Source organism: Mesoplodon densirostris, chromosome 4 (assembly GCF_025265405.1).
Source record: "Mesoplodon densirostris isolate mMesDen1 chromosome 4, mMesDen1 primary haplotype, whole genome shotgun sequence".
Classification (NCBI taxonomy): domain Eukaryota; kingdom Metazoa; phylum Chordata; class Mammalia; order Artiodactyla; family Ziphiidae; genus Mesoplodon; species Mesoplodon densirostris.
Window position 1 is genome coordinate 126,221,057 of NC_082664.1, and position 24,802 is coordinate 126,245,858.

Here is a 24,802-nt window from a genome sequence, read left to right on the forward strand (position 1 = left end):
GTTAACACATTATTGGAATTCCATAGGTTATAAATACCCCTCTTTTCCCCAACACACTCAAATATTTTTAAAGATATAAAGGTCATTCTTTAAAACATCTCTGTGATTTTGGTGTTGTGACTTGCATATTTCCCCCTTCAGTAAAGCTGGATGATGTAGAAATACTTTGAACAATTACAAATGCTGAGAGTTAGTGTCAACAGTGCATAATTTTAACAATTTGCCCTTTAAAAGGTACTGTTGAATTATGCTTGTAAAAATCCTACTGCTGTATTAAATGGAGAGCTAGAGAATGTTTATTCAAGCTAGAGGGCTGAGTTTATTCAAGCTAAAGGGCTGAGTTACACTGTATCTTAAACTGAGAGCAGATACTGCCACCTAGATACATTCTGTTGCTTTATTTAACTAGATGTTGGCTTACCTTACCTTTTGAAAAACGGCAACAACAGACAATAGTGGCTTGATACAATAAAAATACAATGAATGATAAAGGGTCACTTTAAAAATCCGTATAAATCCGTAATTTTCTTGGGAAAAAAAGACATTTGCATTTTGCCAAATAGTGATGATTAAACCTTTATTCAATTTTTTAAATGCCGAAGACAAATTACTATCAGAAACAGGAGGAGAAAACTTTATAAAATGTTTATAATCCTGAAGTTTATAAAGAGGTAGATGCAGAAGTGATGTTAGTAAGACTTGTAACTTTCCTGATAGATTATTTCTTCCTGAGTTTGGGAAGAGGAAGAGATTGTTTAATGCTCTGAACTGATAACACAAACAGGTTTTGGTTTAATAAGTAAAATAAGATCCCTTAATAAACAATTTTTTTAAAAGAGCATTACATTACAATCTGTTCTGATACACCTCCTAGCAAACAAAGCAAAGTAACTTTCCCTTCCTTTTATTCCTAATAGCAAAATGAACGTTGCCCCTTTTTTGGCTCTAGATTGGAATCCAAAATCAGTAATGTATTCCAGGACCATTCATTTATCAGGTTCAGAGAGGTTTTTTATCATCTTTGGACTCTAGGTTTTCTTCAAATCTCAATTTGTTTTCCTCTGTTACTCCTAGAATGGCTTCAATGTCATCAATGGCGGTCTGTAGAACAGTAAAAATAATACTTGTTACTTAAAGACCTCTTTCAAGTCTTCCACCCAGCCCCTCAAACATTAGCTCCTTTTTGGAGTTCAGTGTGGTTTAGACCAGTTCTGCTTAAAGTGTGTTCCACTAACCAACACCCATCTACAGATTGTTGATTATCAGTCTTAATGAAAGGGTAAAAAAAATTGAGGGTAAGAACTTGGAAACCTTTATAGAAATTTTTAGGTCTATTAAATCTAATAATGAAAAAATGGGCTTCTATTTTATGTCTTCAATTTTTTCATTTCATTTTTCTAGTAATTCATTTTTTGTTGTATTTTACAAAAGTATTGATGCATGATAAGTCAGAAAAAAACAAAACAAACAGGTCCTTCACTGCAGATAATTTGAGATGCACTGGTCTAGTCACTCTAGAATGAGGGCTAGTTGGCTGATGGGAGCATTTATTTCCATTGGTTTTTGGGAGAAAAATTGGCACCTTTCCATTTTATTCTAGTTAGTTATTTTTTATTGAGGTAGAATTCACATACCATAAAAGTTACCCTTTTAAACTATATAATTCAGCGGTTTTTAGTATATTCATAAGCAGCCATCACTACTATGTTGATCCAGAACATTTTCATCACCCCAAGTAGAAACTCTATACCCATTAGCTGCCACTCTCCATTTTCCACCTCTCCTAGCTCCCGGCAACCTCTAATCTATTTTCTGTCTCTAAGGATTTGCCTACTCTGGACATTTCACGTAAATGGAATCATACAATCTGTGGCCTTTGTGTTTTAGCATAATGTTTTCAAGGTTCATCCATGTTGTAGCATGGATCAGAACTTAATTTCCTTTTTATGGCTGAATAATATTTCATTGTATCTATTATCTATTTTTACTTTGGTTGCTTGCACTTTAGGTATTATATCTAAGAAACCATTGCTAACCACAAGGTCATGAAGATTTACACCTATGTATTCCAATGTATGAAATATTATTCATTTAATATAATGGAATTCACCCATTTATTAGTTGATGGGAATTTGGGTTGTTTCTACTTTTTGGCTATTATGAGTAATGCTTCTATGAACATTAATATACAAGTTTTTATATGAACATATATTTTCAGTACTCTTGGGTATATAACTAGGTGTGGAATTGCTGAGTCTTTTTTTTTTTTTTTTTTTGGTGGCACTGCATGGTGGCTTGTGGGATCTTAGTTCCCCAACCAGGGATTGAACCAGGACCCTCGGCAGTGAAAGCATGGAGTCCTAACCACTGGACCACCAGGGAATTCCCTATGTGGCAATTTTATGTTTAACTTAAAATTTTTTTATTTTATTTTATTTATTTATTTTCCTTATTTTTTTTTGGCTACATCGGGTCTTAGTTGTGGCACACAGGATCTTTGTTGAGGCATGCAGGATCTTTTCGTTGAGGCGCGTGGTCTGCTCGGGTTTCTCTCTAGTTGTGGTGTGCGGGCTTCTTTCTAGTTGTGGTGTGCAGGTTTTCTCTCTCTAGTTGTGGCATGTGGGTTCTGTAGTTTGCGGCACATGGCCTCTCTCATTGAGGCACGAGAGCTCGATAGTTGTGGCACGTGGGCTTAGTTGCCCCACGGGCATGTGGGATCTTAGTTCCCTGACCAGGGATCGAACCCACGTACCCTGTATTGGAAGATGGATTCTTTACCATTGGACCACCAGGGAAATCCCTATTGTTTAACTTTTTGAGGAAATATGAAATTATACATGACCGTGACACCATTTTACATTCCTGTCAGCAATATGTGAGGGTTCCAGTTTCACCATATCCTTGTCAAGCTTGTTATTGTCCATCTTTTTGATTCTAGCCATCTTAAGTGTGAAATAGTATCTTGCTGTTTTGATTTGCATTTCCCTAATAACTAATGATGTTGAGCATTTCTTCATGTGATTATTGTGTATTTACATATCTTCTTTGAAAACTGTCTGTTCAAGTCCTTTGTTCACTTTTTAATTGGGTTATTTGTCTTTCTATTGTTGAATTGTAAGTGTACTTTATATACCGTGGACACTAGAGACTTATCAGATTTATGATTTGCAAATGTTTCCTCCCATTCTGTAAGTTGTCTTTTCACTTTCTTGAGTGTCCTTTGGTTCACACAGAAGTATTCAATTTTGATGGAATCCAACTTACTATTTTTACATTGGTTGATTGCACTTAACGTATCATATCTAAGAAACCATTGCTAACCACAAGGTTATGAAGATTTATGCCTGTTTTCTTCTAAGAGTTTAATAGTTTTAGCTCTTACATTTAAGTCTTTGATCCAGTTTTCCTTAATTTTTGTATATGCTGTGGAGTAGAGAGGTACAGCTCCATTCATTTGTATGTCGATATCCATTTGTCCCAGCACCATTTGTCAAAAAGTCTTTTCTCATTGAATGGGCTTGGCACTTGTTGAAAATCAGTTGACTGTAAAAGTGAAGTTTTGTTTCTGGACTCTCAATTCTATTCCATTGATCTATATAGTCTATATATCTATTCTTATGACAGTACCACACAGTCTTTTTTTAAAAATAATTTTAATTTTTTTGGCTGCGTTGGGTCTTCGTTGCTGCGCACTGGCTTTTCTGTAGTTGCAGTGAGTAGGGGCTTCTCTTGTTGCGGAGCACAGGCTCCAGGCACGTGGGCTTCAGCAGTTGTAGCACACGGGCTCAATAGTTGTGGCTCGCAGGCTCTAGAGCACAGGCTCAGTAGTTGTGGCACATGGGCTTAGTTGCTCTGCAGCATGTGGGATCTTCCTGGACCGGGATTGGACCCGTGTCCCCTGCATTGGCAGGCGGATTCTTAACCACTGCACCACCAGGGGAGTCCCCATACAGTCTTGATTACTGTAGCTTTGTAGTAAGTTTTTTAAATTGAGAGGCCCTCTAACTTTGTTCTTCTTTTTCAAAATTATTTTGACTATTCTGAATCTCTCGCATTTCCACATGAATTCTAGGATTATCTTGTCAATTTCTGCAATAAATCCAGCTGGGATTTTGATAGGAATTGCAATGAATCTGTGGATCAATTTGGAGAGAACTATCATTTTAGCAATGCTAAGTCTTCTATTCCATAAACCATGGAATGTCTTTCCACTTATTTAGGTCTCCTTTTTTTATGCTGTTTTGTAGTTTTCAGTGGACAGGTCTTGTACTCTTCTGCTAAACTTATTTCTAAGTATTTTATTTTTTTGATTTTTAAAAAAATTGATTTAAAATTATCTTTGGATTGTTCATTGCTAATGTATAGAGATACAATTGAGTTCTGTATATTGATGTTGGTTCTTACAACCTTGCTGAATTTGTTTATTAGCTCTAATAGATTGTTTCGGGGTTCTTTAGGATTTCTATATATAAGATCATGTCATCTGTGAATAGAGATAATTTTATTTCTTTCCAGTCTGGGCGCCTTTTATTTCTTTTTCTTGCCTAACTGCCCTAGCTAGAACCTCCAGTACAATGATGAATAGAAGTGGTGAGAGCTAACATCCTTGTCTTGCTCCTGATCTTAGGGGAGAAGTTTTCAGTCTTGCACCATTAACTTATGATGTTAGCTGTGGGTTTTTCCTAGATGCCCTTATCAGGTTGAGGAAGTTGCCTTTATTCCTAGTTTGTTTGAGTGTTTTTATCAAGAAAGGGTGTTAGATTTTGTTAAATGCTTTTTCTGCATCACCTTCCATTTTTATTTGACTTTACTTTGCTGGTAAATCCTTGTTTACAAACTGAAAATTCTTATTCGACTGTTGTTAGGAGAGTAGACAGAAAATACTACCCAAAATGAATCTAGTCCACTTTTCACGTTTTTAAAAAAATTATTCCTATTTTGTTGAGATTTAAAGTTTTTACATTTAGACCTTCTAACAAGAGTAAAAAATGTCAAGATAGCAATTTTATTTATATGACATGAGAAGGCTAGAAACCATGAGATATTTAAAAGCTACTTAAGAACATCTGACTTTTGATGATTTTTAAAGTCAGACAAAGGGCAGAGAAATAGCCTTTATTTTGTCAACAGTAGTTGGCTCTGCCAACCTTAAGTCCAAGCTCAGAGTCTACTAAGTATGCATGATTTGGGGGATAAACCATCTGCTTTAGTCTGCCCAGGCTGCTATAACAAAATATCATAGACAGAGTGGCTTAAACAACAAAAAATTATATCTCACATTTCTGGAGGCTTGGAAGTTCGAGGTTAAGGCTAGCTGATTCAGTTCCTGGTGAGAGCTGTCTTCTCAGCTTGTGGACAGCCATCTTTTTGCTGTATCCTCATATGGTCGGGAGAGAGAGACAGAGAGAGGGGGACACAGAGAGAGAGAAACAGAGAGAGAGAGAGAGAGACAGAGACAGAACGAGCACAAGCTCTCTGGTCTCCTTTGAGGGCATTAATCCCATCATGAGGATTCCACCATTATGACCTCATTTAGACATTATAACTTCCCAGTGTCCCCATCTTCATATATCATCACATTGGGGATGAAGAGTTCAACATGTGAACTTTTGGGAGGACACAATTCAGTCCGCAGCACCATCTGATTCTGACTATTAGCTGTATTTGGACAGATAACTGATCACATGCATATAGGCTCAGAATTTTGCACATCACAGTAACAGATTAAATGATGCTAGCTGGCAGGAACTTAGAATATAAATGATGAGCATAGATCCTTTAGGACCAGTGAAAGTTGATGCAACACATAAAATCACATTGAAGAGCAAAGCATTATTATCATTATTACTGTTACTAGAGGGACCAGGCCCTAGCTCAAGGAAAAAGAGTATTCAAAATTTTTATTTTTATCAAGCTTTTGTTGGGCTTTCCATTTAAGAGAAAAATCACATATGGTTTTCTTTCTTTCTTTCGTTCTTTCTTCCTTCCTTCCTTTCTTCCCTGCTTCTTTCCTTCTTTTTTTTTATTTTGGACACTCGGGATAGATCCCCAACCAGGGATCAAACCCCGATCAGGGATCAAACCCTCGCCGCCTGCAGTGGAAGCGCGGGGTCATAACCACTGGAGCACCAGGGAAGCCCCCGCATGTGGTTTCTGATGAGTCCCTTGACTTACTTGATCCATTCAGACACGATGAAGGCTCACACTGGGAACCAGATGCAGACTCTGGTGAACAATACCAAGTGTTCATCTCTGTTCAGCTGGTATTTTTAAAACTTTTGGTGTAGATCTTGCTCCTGTTTTCTAGAGTTTGGAGACTTCTGGTCAATTACACATGACTGGATTTCCAGAACCAACATCTTTAAGGGACGTTTGGAAGCTTCAAAAGGTTAGCGATGAAAAACACCTGTCCCACTTTGGCGAAATGGGGTGGAGCAGATGGCTTACGTATATGGTGAGGTTTTCCTCTTCTCTCTACACACATTGTCCTTCCTGGCGTCTCAAAACTTCTCTGGCTCTAGAAATTTGGGCTTCCCAGGAATCCTTAGCCAGACATTGTATTATTTGAAATATAGGTAGATTATATTCAGGATTTTTGGTTGTGACAGTCTCTGTTTCGGCTCCATTGTGACACTTCACCTTCAACATCAGAAAGCCTTGTTGTAAGCTTACATTTGGAAATTGCAGTAAGTTAAAACAAGTCTACTATATTTCAAAGAAAAAGTTTCAAACTATTAAATTTAACTAATGGGTTCAGTGGGAACCTTACAATATTGACCCTGTACATTGTAAAATATGTTCTGCTTACAATGAAAAAAAATGGTTTAGCACTTGTTTACAATGCAGCATGAGGTATTTTCAGCCCTTGTATAGAAATTAACCAGGATCGTTAGTTAATTAACACCTCACCTTAAAATTGGTCTCGCCTTGCATATTAGGTGCTGATATTTCTTGATGGATGATGAAGAGATTGCGAGCAAAGGTCATGAGGACCCCCTGGAGATCCTCACCGATTGTTCTGTTAATGATATCCAAACAAATGAGTTTACCAACGATTCCCCTCACATGCTTAAAAACAATCACCCTCTCATTTGTGCCTGTCTGGTGATGGAATTTAATGAGTATTTTCAATCTCACAAGGTGGGAATCTTCAGGGAGATATGAAAGATGAGGCTCCATTTTAACTTGTCAACAAAAAGGATTTGTGTAATAAATATTTTTTATTAATCAACTTAGCAGAATGTAGGAATAGGTTCAGTCATTCCTAGCAAAAGGCTACCACTGAGCTAGGACACTAGTATTAGCTCATTTTAAAAACTGTTAGTTTAAGAGAATTGTTGCTGAGTAAAATTCATGCCTAACAATTTACTTGCCTACAGAGACATTTGCACCTCAGTATTCTGGAGACTTTCATCTAGAGTTTGTTTTCTATTTCATGTATACAAGTGATTCCTGCTACTTATGAATGCACCCCATTTATGTGCAGAGGAGAATATGCCCCATTCATGAACAGCTGTCTTTATAAGCTGAACATACATTTAAAGAAGGTTTCAGAGACAACTTGCAAACCACCCTGTAGAACTAAACTATGGTCAGTGAACATTCCCAAACAACTAGATCATTGTTAAGTTTTAACTTGGAAACAAAACTCCAGGGTATTTTTCTAGCTATTTTTCAAACTTTTTAAAAAATTGAAGTTAAAAACAGATTAAATGAATGGATTACTTTTTTAAATCGTTCTATCCTGAGGGGGTGAACCTAAAGAACAAGCTGCCTCTTAAGGCAGCTGCAAAGAACTTTGGGATTACTTCTTTTCCCAATTGTTAACTGTAAAATAAGTCACCTTAGAGTCTAAGGCTTAGACACTTGTGGAATGGCTTCCTTCCAGCCTGATTGGGCTTTCCCTTGGGTCAGGGTGGGAGTAGATAGCTTCCCAGGCTCCAAGACAGAAGACCAGAACTCTATGTCCTGCCACTGACTATGTGACTTTGGGGAAGTTACTTAAGTTATTTAAGCTCTCTGGGTCTTCATTCCTTTTTCTCTGAAATGAAGGAATTGGACTAGATAAGTACTTCCCAACTTTTTGAGTTAGATTCCCAAAATCCAAGGACCACCTACCCCTACCCCCTATAGCTACTGAACATTAGTATCTCTTCTTTTAATAGAAAAAACAATAGCCAAAGGCAACTTCAGAGTCATTAATTTGTAACAGTGATTTGTATTTTATTGCCACAGGGTCAGTATGTATTAGACCCTGGGTGATTCTCCAAACAAATTCCTGGGACCCATCCAGATCAACAAAATCAGAATCTTTGATTGTGCAGTTTCACCAAGTATAGTTTCACCAAGTCCCCCAAGGTGATTCTTACATATACTAAAGATTGAGACCCATACTTTAAAAAAATTGTGTGTGTGTGTGTATGTGTGTGTGTGTGTGATGCTGGGTCCACACATGGATTCAAGCCCCTCGCGCCACCCCTCCTCAGCCTCCTCAGGTCCATGGTTCCCAGGCTGGGAATCAAGAAACTAGATGGACTCTAAGTCCCGTTCCCGATTAATAATTCATTTCTAGAATTTCCTTCATTTTTCCCTTGAAATTTCTACTCAAATGCCACTATTTCCAGAAATATGCCAGTACAAATGGAGTCAGTATGAAGTTATCCCAGTAAAGCCAAACCACAAAATTCTGGTCTGTAGGGTCATCCCCTCTTGGAGCCCTCACCTGATGTGACCTGACTGCAATAAAACCAAACAAAGCCCAGCCAACTCATGAAAAGCCTCTCCTTGATAACTCCAGAGAAAATCAAGCAACACAAAGAAAAGTTTATAGTTGCCCATCTTTTCTTCTTCAATATTCTGTAGATATTAAAAGAAGAATATAAGATAGAAACAGTTTCCCAATAAGTCAGGGTGACTTAAAGGTACCAAATAACCATATTCCAAGATATGAATAAGACACAATTCAAGGTTGTGGCTCTAAAGTTCTGAGCCCTAGATGAGGAGACAACTTTGCTTGCTCTCCAGAATAACCTGTAGAGAGATCTTCAGGAAACAGGGAAGCATAGAGAAGCCTCCTGAGTGGTGCAGTAGGACTCTTCTCAGCATAAATGTATCTTGAGGAGACTGCATCAGGGCCGGAACTGGATCTGAAGAGGGACGACAGACCCTGCCTTTTGGGGGAGCATCTTGCCAAGTCACCAGAGCATTTTTCTAAGCATGCCAGAATGAAAACTGCCCTTCTGCAATCAGGACATCTGAGCTGGTTCCTCATCAGTCAGATTTGCTGTGCTTGTAGGTGTATGTGTTTGAGTGTAATATGTTGTTAAAACTAGCCCCTTACCCATCAATTTTAGATAATTAATCAATTATACTTATGAACTCCTGCTGACACATCTAAAGTCAATTTATGAAATACTTAAAGATCTAAATAAAACAAGATAGACTACCAATAAATCAACATGCTGATTAAAATGCATGAGAAGCATCATTCTTGTTGGTTGTTATAGTCTATTTTCTTAGCTTATTACATCTCATAGACACACTTCATACTCACAACATTCCCAACTTGTCTCTCTTCAGGTGTTCATATAATATAAAGATAGTTCCTTGTCTGTCCTATAAAATTTGAATGGGAAGAAAAGAAATAGCATATTATGTTGGAAACAAAGTAAAGAAAACATACTACACTAAGACCACCAATAAGGCTGATTTGAACTGAAATCTAGAGGTAATTGCAAATACTGTGAGAAGCACATTTGGAAAAGATGTCTCCAGAATATGGAATAGATATGTTCTAGGACAGTGTTTTTTGTAAAATTGAGATTATAATTTATTTATAACATTGTATAAGTTTAAGGTATACATGTTATTTTATATATTTATTTATTGCAATATGATTACCACTGTAGCTTACCTAAGACCTCTATCTCATCACATACTTATCATTTTATTTTTGTGGTGAGAACATTTAAGATCTAGTCTCATATTAATTTTGAAGTATATAATGTAATATTGTTGACTATAGTCATTATGCTGTTCATTAGATCCCCAGAAACTATTCATCTTCTAACTGCAAGTTTGTACCCTTTGACCAACATCTTCCCAATCCCCCACCCACCCCGGGCCCTGGTAACCACCATTCTACTCTCTGTTTCTATGAGTTTGACTTTTTTAGATTCCACATATAAGTGATATTATACAATTTTTGTCTTGTCTGACTTATCTCACTTAGCACAATGCAGTCAAGTTCCATCTATGTTGTCACAAATGGCAGGATTTCCTTCTTTCTCATGGCTGAGTAATATTCCATTCTACATATATACACTGCATCTTTTTTTTTTTTTTTTTTTTTCGCCGTACGCAGGCCTCTCACTGTTGTGGCCTCTCCCGTTGTGGAGCACAGGCTCCGGACGCTCAGGCTCAGTGGCCATGGCTCACGGGCCTAGCCGCTTCACGGCATGTGGGATCTTCCTGGACTGGGGCACGAACCCATGTCCCCTGCATCGGCAGGTGGACTGTCAACCACTGCGCCACCAGGGAAGCCCCATCTTTTTTATTGATGTATAGTTGATGTACAATATTATATGTTTCAGGTGTACAACATAGTGGTTCACAATTTTTAAAGGTTATACTCCATTTATAGTTATTATAAAATATTGGCTATATTCCCTATACTGTACAATACCTGCTTGTAGCTTATTTATTTTATATATAGTAGTTTGTACTTCTTAATCCCCTACTCCTGTCTTGTCCCTCCTGCCTTCCCTCTTCCCACTGGTAACCACTAGTTTGTTCTCTGTATCTGTGAGTCTGTTTCTTTCTTCTTGTATTAGCTAGTTTGTTATATTTTTTAGATTCCACATATAAGTAATAACAAACAGTATTTGTCTTTCTCTGTCTGACTTATTTCACTAAGCATAATACCTCTACGGGCATCCATGTTGTTGCAAATGGCAAAATTTCATTCTTTTTTATGGCCGAGTTATATTCCATTATACATACATACCGCATCTTCTTTATCCATTCACCTGTTGATGAGCACTTAGGTTGCTTCCATATCTTGGCAATTATAAATAATGCTGCTATGAACATTGGGGTGCATGTATCTTTTTGAATTAGTGTTTTTGTTTTCTTTGGATATATACCCAGGAGTGGGATTGCTGGATCATATGGTAGTTCTATTTTTAGTTTTTTGAGAAACCTCCATACTATTTTCCACAGTGGCTGCACCAATTTATATTCCTACCAACAGTGTACGAGGGTTCTCTTTTCTCCACATCCTCACCAACATTTGTTATTTGTGCTCTTTTTGATGATAGCCATTCTGATAGATGTGAGGTAATATCTCGTTGTTTTGATTTGCATTTCTCTGATGACTAATGATGTTGAAAATCTTGTCATGAGCTTGTTGGCCATCTATATGTCTTCTTTGGAAAAATGTCTGTTCGGGTCTTCTGCCCAATTTTTAATCAGGTTTCTTTTTTTTAATGATGAATTGTATGAGCTGTTTATATATTTTGGATATTAACCCATTATTGGTCATGTCACTTGCAAATATTTTCTCCCACTCAGTAGGTGGTCTTTTTGTTTTGTCAATGGTTTCCTTTGCTGTGTAAAAGCTTTTAAGTTTAATTAAGTCCCATTCATTTGTTTTTGCTTTTGTTTTCTTTGGAAATCTGCCTTTTAGCTCACTTCCTGGGTGATTGTCACACACATCAAAATTTGAAAACCACTGTTCTAAGAGCAATGGGTAAAAAAATATAGGGAAGCAGTTTGTTGTGTGGAAAATAATTTGTACTTCAAAGGAAAACTTCGCACTGTCTATATCACACCTTGATTCTATGGGAGATATTTTACAACTCTGTAAGTTGTAGGTGACTGAGAGACAAGCAAATTCTGTCCAGTCTGGTAGAGGTTCAACTGATTTTCCTCTCCTGCTCTCCTTGTGGAAAAACCAGTTTTGCCTCCATCTGCATATTCATTTCAGTAGTGATGACCTATAAAGTTGTCTGGTTTTTTGGATTCTTTTTTATCCTGGTTATAACATCTGCTTAATTCTTCTCTCTTAAATAAATCTTTATCATGTGTTTAGTTTTATATCTGTACGAGAGGCATGATTTTATCCTTTTTTGAAAACTATCTTTTAACAGTTCTTCTCCAAATAAATAAAAGTTAACACTGGAGTTGTCCAATAGTGGAAATGGTGAAGCTGTGAACTCCTCATCACTAGAAGTACAGGAAAGAAAACTACATTTTGGGGATTTGGTAAAAGATACCACATGCCAGAATTACAACTGCCCATTGACTCCCCATTTTATCAGGAAATCTGGGCATTAAGACAGACATTGGACTAGAACTGTGGTCAATGCTGGCTGCACATTAGAATCATCTGAGTGCTTTAAAAATTTAATGCCTCGGCCCTACCTCCAGAAATACTGATTTAATTGGTCTGGAGTGGGTCCTGGGTACGGTGCCAGGCTAAGCCATATTGGAGCCTAAGGCAAAGGAAAAACATCAGTATATGTTTATTTAAAATATTGATATTTTGTTCATCATGGATTTCTTGCATTAATTTTGATTTTTAACATTGAATAACAATATTATTTATCTTTATTACTGAGGTGCTTTGGGTAACTGCCTCACTTGCCTCACACTAATCCCGGCCCTGCCTGAACATCTATACTTTTAAAATCTCCTCACTCATGCCATTCTAATGGGCCACCAGGGCTGAGAGCTATTGACTAGTTGATCTTGTCTTGCATCCTTTACTGAGCTGTCCAATGTCGTAGGCACTAGCTACATGGGGCTACTGAGAACTTGAAACGTTAGTAATCGAAATTGAGTTGTGCTGTAGCTTTTAAAGACTTAGTACATAAATGTAAAGTATCTTATTAATTTTTATACTGATTACATGTTGAAGTGATAATATTTGTTTTCTTTTTGGGGAGCATTCTTTTCTTGACACTAATTTCTGAATCAATCAGGTTATGCTGCAGTCATTAAAAAAACAAACAATTCTTAGTTTGTGTAGCAAAAAAGTTGGCTCTTGCTCATACTCCATTTCTCACATGGGTCGGCATGGATCTCTGGTCCCTGTAGGTACACTCAGGGCTGAAGGAGGCTCCATCTCAGTGTTCTTCCAGGATTTCCAAGGCAGGAAAAAGGCTATGGAGACTCATAGAGTGGCTCTTAAAGGCATAAAAAGGGCATATATCACTTCTGTTCATATTTCACTGGCCAAAACAAGTTAAATGGCCACGCCTGACTTCAGGGAGAGGGTGGAGGAAGTACAATTCTGTTTTGTGCCTGGAAGGAGGAGAATCAGAACATTTTGAACAGCCTTAATGATTGCCACCACGGTGATCCCTTGGCCCGAGGAAGTGATTGCTGGTGGTTGTGGAGCTATTTAGGATCATGGCACACTGCCTATGTATGTGCGAGACCAGCCCTGCCACACTGTCGCAGGCAGTAAACATGACACTTTTCTCCATATGGCTTTCATTACAAGTTCATCTCATTAGGAGATCAGTGGGGGTATTTTGTAGCATTACAGAAATACCCAGAATGAGACCCACCAAGTTGGTTACAAACTCAGCAATGTGTCCTTCCAATATTCAGCAAGGAAAAATAAACTCAAAGGGTGATCTCATTTCTCTCTTTTACCCCTAAGATTTTGGACAAGAAACGTCATGTGAAATTCTATGATGATAATGGGAAGAAAAACATAATGTTGAGAATAAGGACTTTGAGGATTCTTCTTTTGGTAGCAATGACACTGATGTATTGTTAACGTTGCTTCTTTATCTGCAAAGAGCCACCCACATTAAATTTGACCAAGAGTGGAAGCAGGTGGCATAGGTAACACTGGAATTAGGGTAAGTGATCTTCTTTTTAGACTCAGAATAACCCAAAGAGGCAATAAAATTTCAGGGAACTTAATTGTTAGACATAACTTTTTTTTCTTTTGTAAGGTGGAGATAGTCATGGGGGTTATGGAGAAGTTTGTGCTTCTTCAGCTGAAGAATACACAAGAATTACCTAGGTGGAATATTTTATTTGAAATGGATCCCAGAATTCTTGGACTGGATTGGTAATAATATTTTAGAAACATACATTGTGAGTGGGAAACAGTCCTTAGGGGGAAAAAGGTGCATAGGGAATACCCTGGTGTAAGAAAAAGAATCATATTTGACTTTACAGACAATTATGGATTAAGGCATTTCATAAAATGCCTGGCTGTGTGACCTGGGGAAAGTGCTTAAACTCTTTAAACATAAATTCCTCACTGTGATATGGTAGAAATAACAACTTCTTACAGGAGAGGTATGAAGATGAAAGAGATAATAAAGTAATAGTGCTTAGCTCAGTGCCAGCGTATAGTAGGTGCTTGGTAAATGCCTCTCCAAGAAAAGGCAATGGAGAGAACAAGTGGAGAGTTCTGACAAGGGAGGGACCCCAGTGTCTGAAAAGATGAGAATCCATCTTAGGAAAAATAGAGCAAGGACGTTGTTAGAGAATTTCCAAATTTTCCAAGTAGTCACATGTTTCCTTCTTCTTACCTCAGATTTTTATGATTCCATTTCTCCTCTCTTCTTGTACTTTGGTTTATTATTTGATCTTTTTCTTTCTGTTTATCCCCTCCTACCTTATTTTTATAGATTGTTCCAGTCTCTGGACTTTTTTTTTTTTTGCGAGCCTCTCACTGTTGCGGTCTCTCCCGTTGCGGAGCACAGGCTCCGGACGCGCAGGCTCAGCGGCCATGGCTCACGGGCCCAGCCGCTCCGTGGCATGTGGGATCTTCCCGGACCAGGGCACGAACCTGTGTCCCCTGCATCGGCAGGCAGACTCTCAACCACTGCGCCACCAGGGAAGCACCCTAGTCTCTGGATTTTATCCTCTCTATTTTCTTCTGTTATCTTTTTCTTCTTCATATTGTTCCATCACTCTGTCACCCCCAATCTATATTTCTCTTTCTCTTCCAGTTCATCTTTCATCCTTTATACGTTGTTTAGCACGGTTGACCTGGAGGCAGAGTCTACGAAATATGCCTGTCAGTTCTTCTGTGCCCCTCTGCCCTTTCTTCATTCTTCTCACCCTCAGTGGAACCCCTTCCTCTGCACCATCCGCTGTTTCCCCTGGGCCTTAGTAGCCTGTTTCCTGTACTAAAATTTGTTCTTAGAAATGAATCTGATCAACTCAGAGCCACAAAGGTGTAAATAACTTGTAAAGTTTGGTGCTTTACTTTTCCCAGGAGTACTAGAACTTCAATCAAGTACAAAGCCTTCAGCCAAAGAAATATATCTCTAATAATAATCTGGGGCAATAGAAAGTTATAGAGCCCATTTTCTTTTCAGCAGCCATTTTCCCTGCCAAATGTGCCCACTCACAGAGCTTGTTCTGCTTTTATATTTTAGAAGAAAATAAAATAAGTTGATTCAGATAAAGCTAGAGTTAGATTTAGCCACCTTCTGGCACATGTAAGTCTAATTAATTTAGGGCTAAAAACTACAGTTGACCCTTGAACAACATGGGTTTGAATTGCATGGGTCTACTTATTTGCAAATTTTTTTCAACAGTAAATACTACACTACTACACATCTGTTGTTAGTTGAATCCTTGGATGCCGAACTGTGGATACAGAGGGCCAACTATAGCGTTACACTTGAATTTTCGATTATGTGGAGGGTCAGTGCCCCTAACTCTGGCATTGTTCAAGGATCAACTGTATTTAATTCCAAAGAGATTATGTTGAGCAGATGTAATAATTACTTTCAGATAACTCAGTTCAATCTGTCCTTTTCATTCTTTCTATATTTTATCAATTTTAATGTAATTTGCAAGGGAATATGAGCTTCATTTTATGTGTTTGCAGTCAGCATGAATCAGTCTAATCAAAAGGTGTTATGCACCCTGACAGTACCCTATAGTGTGGTGGGGATTGCCAAGTGTCAGCCAGGTCATCCTATTCACTGTTGGCCCTGTGCCTAAGGTCCATGTGCTTTTCAAGGGCCTATAACAATATTTGAACCCTGAAAAATTCTATTTGTTTTCAAGTATGAAAAACAAAAATTAATAAATATGGAACAGAGTATCTACAAATCAAAACATTTGATCAATTGGTTATTGCTCAGTTCTTTGTCATTATCTATAAATTATATTTAATGTGAGAGGTGAATATATTTTAATATGTTTGATGTGATGGGAAGGGTGTTTCACAAGAGCACATAGGGTCACTCAGGTCTTAGAATAGCCCTCTAAGAATTTCAGATTTGAAGATCTGAATCAAAGTGCAAAATCATGAAACTATTTCTCAGAGTAGTATGAATCTCTAGGCACAAAATGGAGGTTCTAGTTTAAGTAGGAGATATTACATCCCACTTTGCCCCCATCCAGCTACACTAAGGATGAAGAAGCTGGGTAGGGGCCATCAATGTCACTGGAAATAGACCAAAAATGGGGGAAACTGTTTTTGTTTTTTTAAAAATCAGAACTCCTAGAAAGAAACTATGATATGTAGGTAGAAGGATGCTATGGATTGAATTGTGTATCACCCGCACACACACACCCCCCCCCCACCAATTCATATGTTTAAGCCCTAATCCCCCATGTGAATGTATTGGAAACAGGGACTTTAAGGGAATGGTTATGGTTAATGAGGTCATAAGGGTGGAGCCCTGTTCAGTTAGAACTTGTGTCCTTCTAGAAGAGGTTACAGAGACATCAGAGATTGCTCTTTTCCCACCGTGTTAGGACACAGCAAAAAGGCAGTTATTGTGCAAGTCAGGAACAGTCCTCACTGGGAACTGAATTGATGGGCAACTTCACCTTGGATTACCCAGCCCCCAGAACTGTGAGAAATACATTTCTGTTGTTTAAGCCATCTTGTATATGGTGCTTTGTTACGGCAGCCCAAACAGACTAAGAGGATATTTATTAGTAAGCAGCTTTGGGTGGGGTCAGAAAGCTCAGGACGTGCTTCAAGATGAAGAGATGGTCCCCCAAATTACTCCTAAGTCTGGTGAGCTACAGGGTTTTTGCTTTACTAAGTTGGGTGTACAAGTTTGGGGTCAGAGATCAACTTCCCAGGACCAAGTGCCACCCCCTGCCCTTCCCCAAGCAGCACTCAACCTTCCTCTAAATACATGTCAATCCAATGTTTAAAGAATATCTGTTTGAAGGTGCATCAAATTATTAGCTGCCTAGATCACCCACAGGCCTGTATTTGGTCCAGCCTTGGCCAACTCTCACCCTTCATACCTCAATATCATAGCCGATGCCATGGGCCTTACACATCTGGAGAAAAACGTAGTGGAAAATCAGAGAGAGATTGTCGTGCCTCAGCTGGGTGCTCATCACCGCATAGCGACTGGTTGCCCGTGACTGGAAAAAAATCACAACTGAATGTCAGACTCTTTACTAAATATTTAAATAAACTTTTAATTTTAGAATACTTGTGGATTAAGAGAAAGGTTGCAAAGGTAATACAGAGAGTTCCTGTATAGCCCACACCCAGTTCCCCTACTGTTAACATCGTACATTGATGTGGTACCTTTGTCACAACTGAGGAACCAAATTGCCACATTACTGTTAAGTCCATACTTTATTTGGATTTCATTAGTTTTTCCCTAATTTCCATTTTCTGTTCCAGGATCCCGTCCAGGACAGCACATTATATTTTGTTGTCATGTCTCCTTAGGTTCTTCTGGGCTGTGACAATTTCTCAGTCTCACCTGACAGTTTTGAGGAGTACTGATCAAGTATTTTGTAGAATGTCCCTCAATTTGGGTTTGTCCGATGTTTTTCTCATGATTAGATGGGGGTTGTTGGTTTTGGAGAGAAGGACTACATAGGTAAACTGCCACTTTCATCACCTCATATCAAGGATACATATATCAACATGATTTATCACTGTTGATGCCGACCTTGGTCACCTGGCTAAGGTAGTTTTCATAAGGTTTCTTGCTGTAAAGGTACCCTCCCCCTTTTCACTCTTTGGCAGCAAATCACTAAGTGCACTGCACCTCCTTGAAGGGACCAGTGTTAGAATTTTAATTCCAACTGCTTTCTTTGTTTGGGAAATTGCTATTCTATATCTTGCTTGCCTATCAATGTAACCTATCCCAAAGAGACTGGTTACAGTAGGTCCAAAGTATTTCAACTATAGTATCTCCTAAAATATTGAAAATTTAATATGTGCAAAAGAAAGTATTGAATCCCGATAGTTTTGTAGCATGTCCTTTGTGAAATATGATATTTGCCTTTGACAATTATCTGTTTGTCCTTGGGTAAATGGAAATTTGGAGAACTGCACATAGAGCCATGGCCAACCTTAGGGCATAGAAAATGGCGATGCCTGGGCCAGATTTTGAACTTCGGAGACCCTCAGGTGCTGGGCAACCAGGTGCCTGATCGCATGCAGTGACTTGAAATAGGAGAAGGAAAAGGAGTTGCTGCTGGTTCACAGCTGGCTGCAAGGATCCTAATGACCTGACACACTGTCTTTTGTGAAACCCCAGGCTCTCTCTTTGTCTCTGAGCTAATGCAAGGAAACTGGGGCCAACTGAGTGAGTGCCCAGCGGACAATGAACATCATTTCCCCACCTGCATCTCACTCACACACACACACACACACACACACACACACACACACACACACATGCACACTCAGATTTCATGTTCACCTTTTGTGACATATGTCCCCCACATATTGTGTCTTTTCCTTCCACATTTACTTAAAGTAGTGTATCTGATGGTTGCGTTATCAATAGTAGTAATTAAGCCCATTCTTCCCACACATAAGCAGGATCCACATCTACAAAAATGTTAGGCTCCCCCAGGCTAATGCATCGAGTTGTGCATCTCCATTGGTATTGTCCCACTTGGAGCCATTGAGAATTCTATTTTTACAAAAGAAAATCTATTTGACCCTCTATGCCTCACAACTGTACTTTGTTATCACCCTGACCTATCATGAGTTGTTCCCCTGTCTGGCTGTCTTACACAACTGGGAGTTTTCTGGGGGCAGGCACTGTTTGGTTTCTGAATTCCCAGGCTGGACATGATGCTAGCATTCAGTGTTTCTTGAATGAAAGAAAGAATGGATACATGAAATAGGGTAAGTGGATTGCACTTCTCTCTGACTTAAGAGACACTTCAAAGGATGTAATTCAGGGGACTTGCAGTCACTGAGCACTTTGGGGCAGAAGAAGAGATTGATTCACAAAACAGGACAGTCACACCATCCCTAGAGAATGACAGCTCAGGACAGTCATCCCAGGTCTTGCCCCTAGAGGACATCTTTTGGAGGACAATGTAGCTCTGGTGGACCTGACAGGGATTATTGGTGGGGTAACAAGAACTGGTTAAGTGAAATTCTGGCTCAGCTATGTAGTCAGTCTGGAGGAACGTGACTACCAGGCCTGCTTGCCCTGCCATGTCAGGCTGTGCCATGCTCCTGCCTTCACAACGGAGGCCCAGAAGCCTGAGCTTTTGTGTATAGAAGTGAACTGTAAATACTCTGGAATTCCATTGTAGTTACTGAGCATGTAATTGCGTGGTAATTACCATGAATTCACAAGATAATTCCAAGGTTATTTTTGTCTTCTAAACTTGTCTTATGCTGCTATAGTATATAAACTAGCAAACCCAAGATCAGGACCCAGTCAGCGAGGGAGAGAGGTAGGCAGGCTTCAGGTAGCCGGATCCAGCTCAGTGTTGTGTATCTTGGCTCCAAAGCAAGGCAGAAGAGCTCACTGTCCAGTATTACTGGACAGCAAGTAAGGACAGGCTATCCTGAGGTTTCTTTTGCTCTACGGAGACAGACTACAATTCCCCCTCCTTCCAGTCCTGGGCTTGTGATTCATAAGGAATCAGAAAGAAAAGCCAGGATATTTGGTGTATGTCTCCAAGCGACATCATCTTTTCCATGACCATCACCGTCCTAGTCCAGACCATTATGGCCTGGAAGGCAGCTTCTTCTTTCTACTAGGGAGGTGGGGATGCAAGCAGAATTCTATAGTGGAAAGGTTATACAGAGTCAGAATCACTGAAGTTCAAAACCTGACTAGGCCACTTACTATATGTGTGATCTTGAATATGTCATTTAACTTCCCTGACTTTTGATGATTCAGTAAGCACCTATCTGATACACAGTAGCTACTATTGTTGTTGCTGTTTCTTTGAAAACATCACAGGGCCTGGAGCATTGTAGACCTAAACCAAATGTAATTTTCCAGGCTACTCCTGCCCCCATTGGTACCTGGGATTCTGAGCATTAGTACCACATTGAGCATTTCCCAAACTCAGGTTGGTCAATGCTCAGAAATCTTCAGTGTCTCCTCTTTGCCTTCAAAATGAAATCCAGACACCTGGCTTGGCTGGAAGACTCTCCCAAACTTTCTCAGTGGACTGCTCCAACCACTTCTCCCACTTCCCTCTTCCCAGATTCTCTGCCCCAGCCCAACTGGTTCATAACAGACCACAGGCTCTCTTCAGCTGCTGTTCTTTCTGCTGGGGGAGGTCTCCCTCTCCTTGCCATGGTGAGTGCCTTAGTCTTTAAGGCCAGACCAAGTTCTACGTTCTTAGTAAAGCATCCTCTGTCCCCACCTGTCCACAGTTGTTTCTCCTAAGAACTCCAGCAGCAGGTTAAGGGACTGTCACCTAAATGGCACTTAAAAGAGAGCTTGTGGTTTTTCCTTGTGTATGTGCTATCTATTTTATATTTCTTTTCAACTCCTCGAGGACAGGGACTTTGTCAAATGTCTCTGTACCCTGGATGCTTGGTGAAATTACTGGCTTATCTTAATAAATGTGTTATAATAATGCAAATAAAGATGAACATATACAATACACCTACTTTTTTTTTTTTTAAGACTTAACCAACTATGCAGTTCCTACAGGAAAAAACTGTCAGTGATCTAGTGTTGTCTTTTTTTTTTTTTTTTGCGGTATGCGGGCCTCTCACTGTTGTGGCCTCCCCCGTCGCGGAGCACAGGCTCCGGACGCGCAGGCTCCGGACGCGCAGGCTCAGCGGCCATGGCTCACGGGCCCAGCCGCTCCGCGGCATGTGGGATCCTCCCAGACCCGGGGCACGAACCCGTATCCCCTGCATCGGCAGGCGGACTCTCAACCACTTGCGCCACCAGGGAGGCCCTAGTGTTGTCTTTTATCCAGCCTGATAGCACAGGTGACAGTATTGTCTCGAGGATTAGATGAGTTTGTAAAGACCTTGGAACAGTGTCTGGCACAGAATAAGTGCTCAAAAACAAGTTAGCTCTTATTAGCATTTGTTAAACTAAATAGTTTCACAAATAAGATAAATTATTTGAAAAACAAAACAACACAACAACCAACCAGTAAATCTTTTCATCAGAAAGGGACTTGAATCAGAAAACCTGGACTTTGGTACTTACTTAACTTTATGACCTTGGGCAGTTCACTTACCTTTGAATAGCCTTACTTTCCTAATCTGTAAAATGGGTATGATAATCCATGTCTTATCTACTTCTTGGGGCTATCTTGGGGATCAAATAAGCTCATGTCTATTTAAAGTATAAAGCATTATACAAATGGAAAACATCATTTTTAAAAGGCTGACTTATGTAATTGACTCTCTTCTGATGCTGTAAAATCCATTTAGGTTTACCAAGGAAGTCATAACCTAAAGAATTTTATAGCATTGGAAGACTCCTCCACAACCATCTGGCCCATTCAGTGCTCACTGAGTCCTAGCCTAGCTCAGAGCAGATTAGGAGCCAGTGGATAATAGTAATATGCCTGCAAATAACCTCATCCCACAGGGAGCTGAAGCCCCCTTTGGAAGAAGGGCTTTTTCCATGGCCTCAACCAGAGACTTCTTCAGGGATGAGCTGAAGCTGTACTCTGGGGTTGGATCATTGACTCTTAGCCAACACAAGGCAGGTTGGGTAGCACAATGCTCAGACACAAGCTTTAAAGTCCGACAGGCCTGGGCTTAATTCTGGCTTCCATACTTGCTTGTTGAGTGACCTTCCACAAGTTGCTTAACATTTCTTAACCTCAGTCTTCTTATCTAAAAATGAGCATAATAACAGCACCTGCCCCATATATTAGGTTGTATAAAGATTCATGTAAAGCACTTAGTTAAAGTACCTGGTGAGGAGTAAAGGCTCAGTACATTTTGGATGTTATTATCATGTTATTATATGCATTATAGCTATATGCTGGCCTATCTGGGTCCTTTGAAAAACTTGGAGCTCTTTGCTACTTATCCTTATATCCCCTGCGCTTAGTAGAATGCCTGGCACAAAGAGGTGAACTTACTTCTAGTTGATTCTGGCTGAAAGTATTAACTGATAACTAAGGTGATGGCTGACGAGGACTTAGCATGTGACCTGTCACAACAATATTACTCCTTTCTAAAAGATTCTGCAAGAAAAAGACCATTCAATGGAAGGCTGTGGAACAGAGGGATGAGCCCTTCCTATGTCCCCTTACAGGAAAAATTCCCCATCCCCAGTACCCCACTGTACATGACACTGCCTGGGCCAAGCTTGATACAGAGCCCTACTCTGCAAGCCCCATAAAATCAAATGCCTTAGGAGACCCCGTGGGTCATATAGGTCTCCCTTATTTTATAAACAAGGAAACTGAGGCCAGAGAGAGGATCAGAATTCATGACCCCTGACTTAGAACAGTGTTGTCCTCTCCAAATTCCCACTGGCCACATTTGGAATGTGTGGGAATTTCAGAGGTTAGCCTTTTCTAGTAAAACAAGGGGGAAGAAATAGAAGGCAAAATATTATTGGTAGAAGTCTAGGTCTATTAAACTACCTTTCTAAATCACAATCTAACAAGAATGCTTCAAGCCAAATAAAGAAAGCTCGAAATACTCCTTTTCACTGGAGAATATAATTTTGCTTCAGCCACAATTTAAATTGATTTAGTTCTGAGCACCAGCACTTGAAGTGTGGAGCATATTCTATTTTCGCCATGATACTTGTTTTGACAGTGATGCATTTCAGTTGACATAGTTGAAATCCTTATGTAATAAATCTCTGCCTGAAAATTAATCATGTTTATAATATTCTGAGAATTAATAACACCCATTGCTCAAATCATTAACTTAAAAAAGGAGCTTCCAAAATCTGTTCTCAGCAGTAAGGGACCACAAATAAATGAATGTTTGATAAAATAATCCAAGTAGCAGTTTAACAAGCGTAAACTTGAATGTGGTTGCAATAACATAGAACTATTGTTTAAGGGTTGGCAGAAGCTGATGAGGTTCTTATTTCAGTTACAAAGCAGGCATCCACATGCATAATGAACTGCTCTCTGAATTATTAATGTGTTGCTTATTTAGCCTCATCTGTCTAGAAGATAACGTATCCTAACTCTAATGAGTGATTGGTTTTGTACATAATTACAGTAGCAGCAGTAGTGGGGAAATGCGTGCCTTCAAAGAAGGGGTTCTAAAAATAAAGTCATCACATAAACTCTGTTGTTGCATTCTATCAAAATCAAACCCGAAGCATTTGAGAATTCATAATAAATTACAGGAGACAGAATCATTATTAACATCATAATTTAACACAAAAGGTTTTACTTAATCATTCATTACAGATCATGTGCTGTTAAAATGCTTATAAATGACTGGGGTTGTTTTAAGATGTTTGCAGAGATGGTCCCTTTTGGCCACTCACCAACTGTGGTATGGAGGGTCCACCAAGAGAGAGGAAGAGTAAAAAAGGGACAGAAAAGGGTAGCAATTTACGTCCAGTCTGACAGAACGTTAGTTAAAAGTTAAAAAGCTGTTAGGTGACTCCTTTTCATTTTCAAAACATGTACATCTGGGACTCATCCAATCTCGTTTCCACCTTCAAGGGGTTATTTGTGGAGGACACTGGATCAGAAGCCCACACACCTGGTATAACTGGGTCTAAATGAGAGTGGTTTGCCACCTGTTTCTAATAAGGGGACAATGGCTCTTCTTAGAGTTCAGAAAAGTTTTTGCTTTTCCCCTGCACAGCGTATTATCTAAAGGAATAGGCCCAAACTGGAAACCTTTTATAGGCATTTGTTCGAATGTGCCCTCATTATAACTGTAGTCGTATCTGTGTATTTCATTTTTCTTGTCTTCAAAGGGGGCTGTCAACTGACTGTAAACCTGATGGCATCACAGTCTGTTCACACTTGTTCAGGAGCTTCAGTTTGGTTGTAAATTGTACTGTGTGTGCATGCATGATTCTTTTAAAACTTACCTGTCACACGTGCACATATGCATAGGAGCATGTGTGTGCACACACATGCACAGTGGCAGCAGGGTTAGAACCTCCATGTATCTTTCTAAAACCAAAAGCACTTTCAATTTATCCCTACATCAGAAAACCTGAATAGCTCTTCTTCAGTGATTGTAGAGACATTTGAATTGTTGAAGATCATAATGTGTCCCTCTCGTGTGTGGGCAATTCCTAAAAGTGTTTAAGACTCTTGATCACAGGAGAATTCCTGTATGTCACCTGTAGCTAGGATTGAAATCTATAGGCAAGATGGGGAAGATGGGAGAGTGCTTCTAATTCCAAGTACAACTTCTGCTTACAGCCTGCTGAAGCAACATACTTAAACGCAGCAAATTATCTTTGGAAGTCTTGCGTTGAATATTAACTCAGCTTCCAGCTTCCTTTTGGAAATGGCATGGAGATAGGTTCACTAAGCCAGAAGGTGTCAAGTTCTACTGCTGTCCCTCCCTCTGGCACTGAACTTAGGGTCTTGTAGGTCCCTGTGGTGAGGACAGAGGCCACAGGTGGGACCGAACCTGGGAAATTCC

At 39.4% G+C, this 24,802-nt stretch overlaps 1 protein-coding gene across 2 annotated transcripts in view; it reads right to left on the reverse strand.

The window, feature by feature from the left end:
* Window positions 1-999: 999 nt before the first annotated feature.
* The window catches only part of IQCH (IQ motif containing H), a 99,712-nt gene continuing 75,909 nt past the window's right edge, over window positions 1,000-24,802 (reverse strand). Inside the window, exons 8-10 of one of the 2 annotated variants that reach the window (XM_060095207.1) lie at window positions 9,554-9,615; window positions 6,910-7,018; window positions 1,000-1,101 (exon numbers count right to left, since the gene is read on the reverse strand). In XM_060095207.1, the coding sequence (XP_059951190.1) occupies window positions 1,000-1,101; window positions 6,910-7,018; window positions 9,554-9,615 (273 nt within the window). Of the gene's footprint in view, window positions 1,102-6,909; window positions 7,019-9,553; window positions 9,616-17,256; window positions 17,380-24,802 lie in introns of those variants that run through there. The other variant, XM_060095206.1, reaches the window with a different exon arrangement.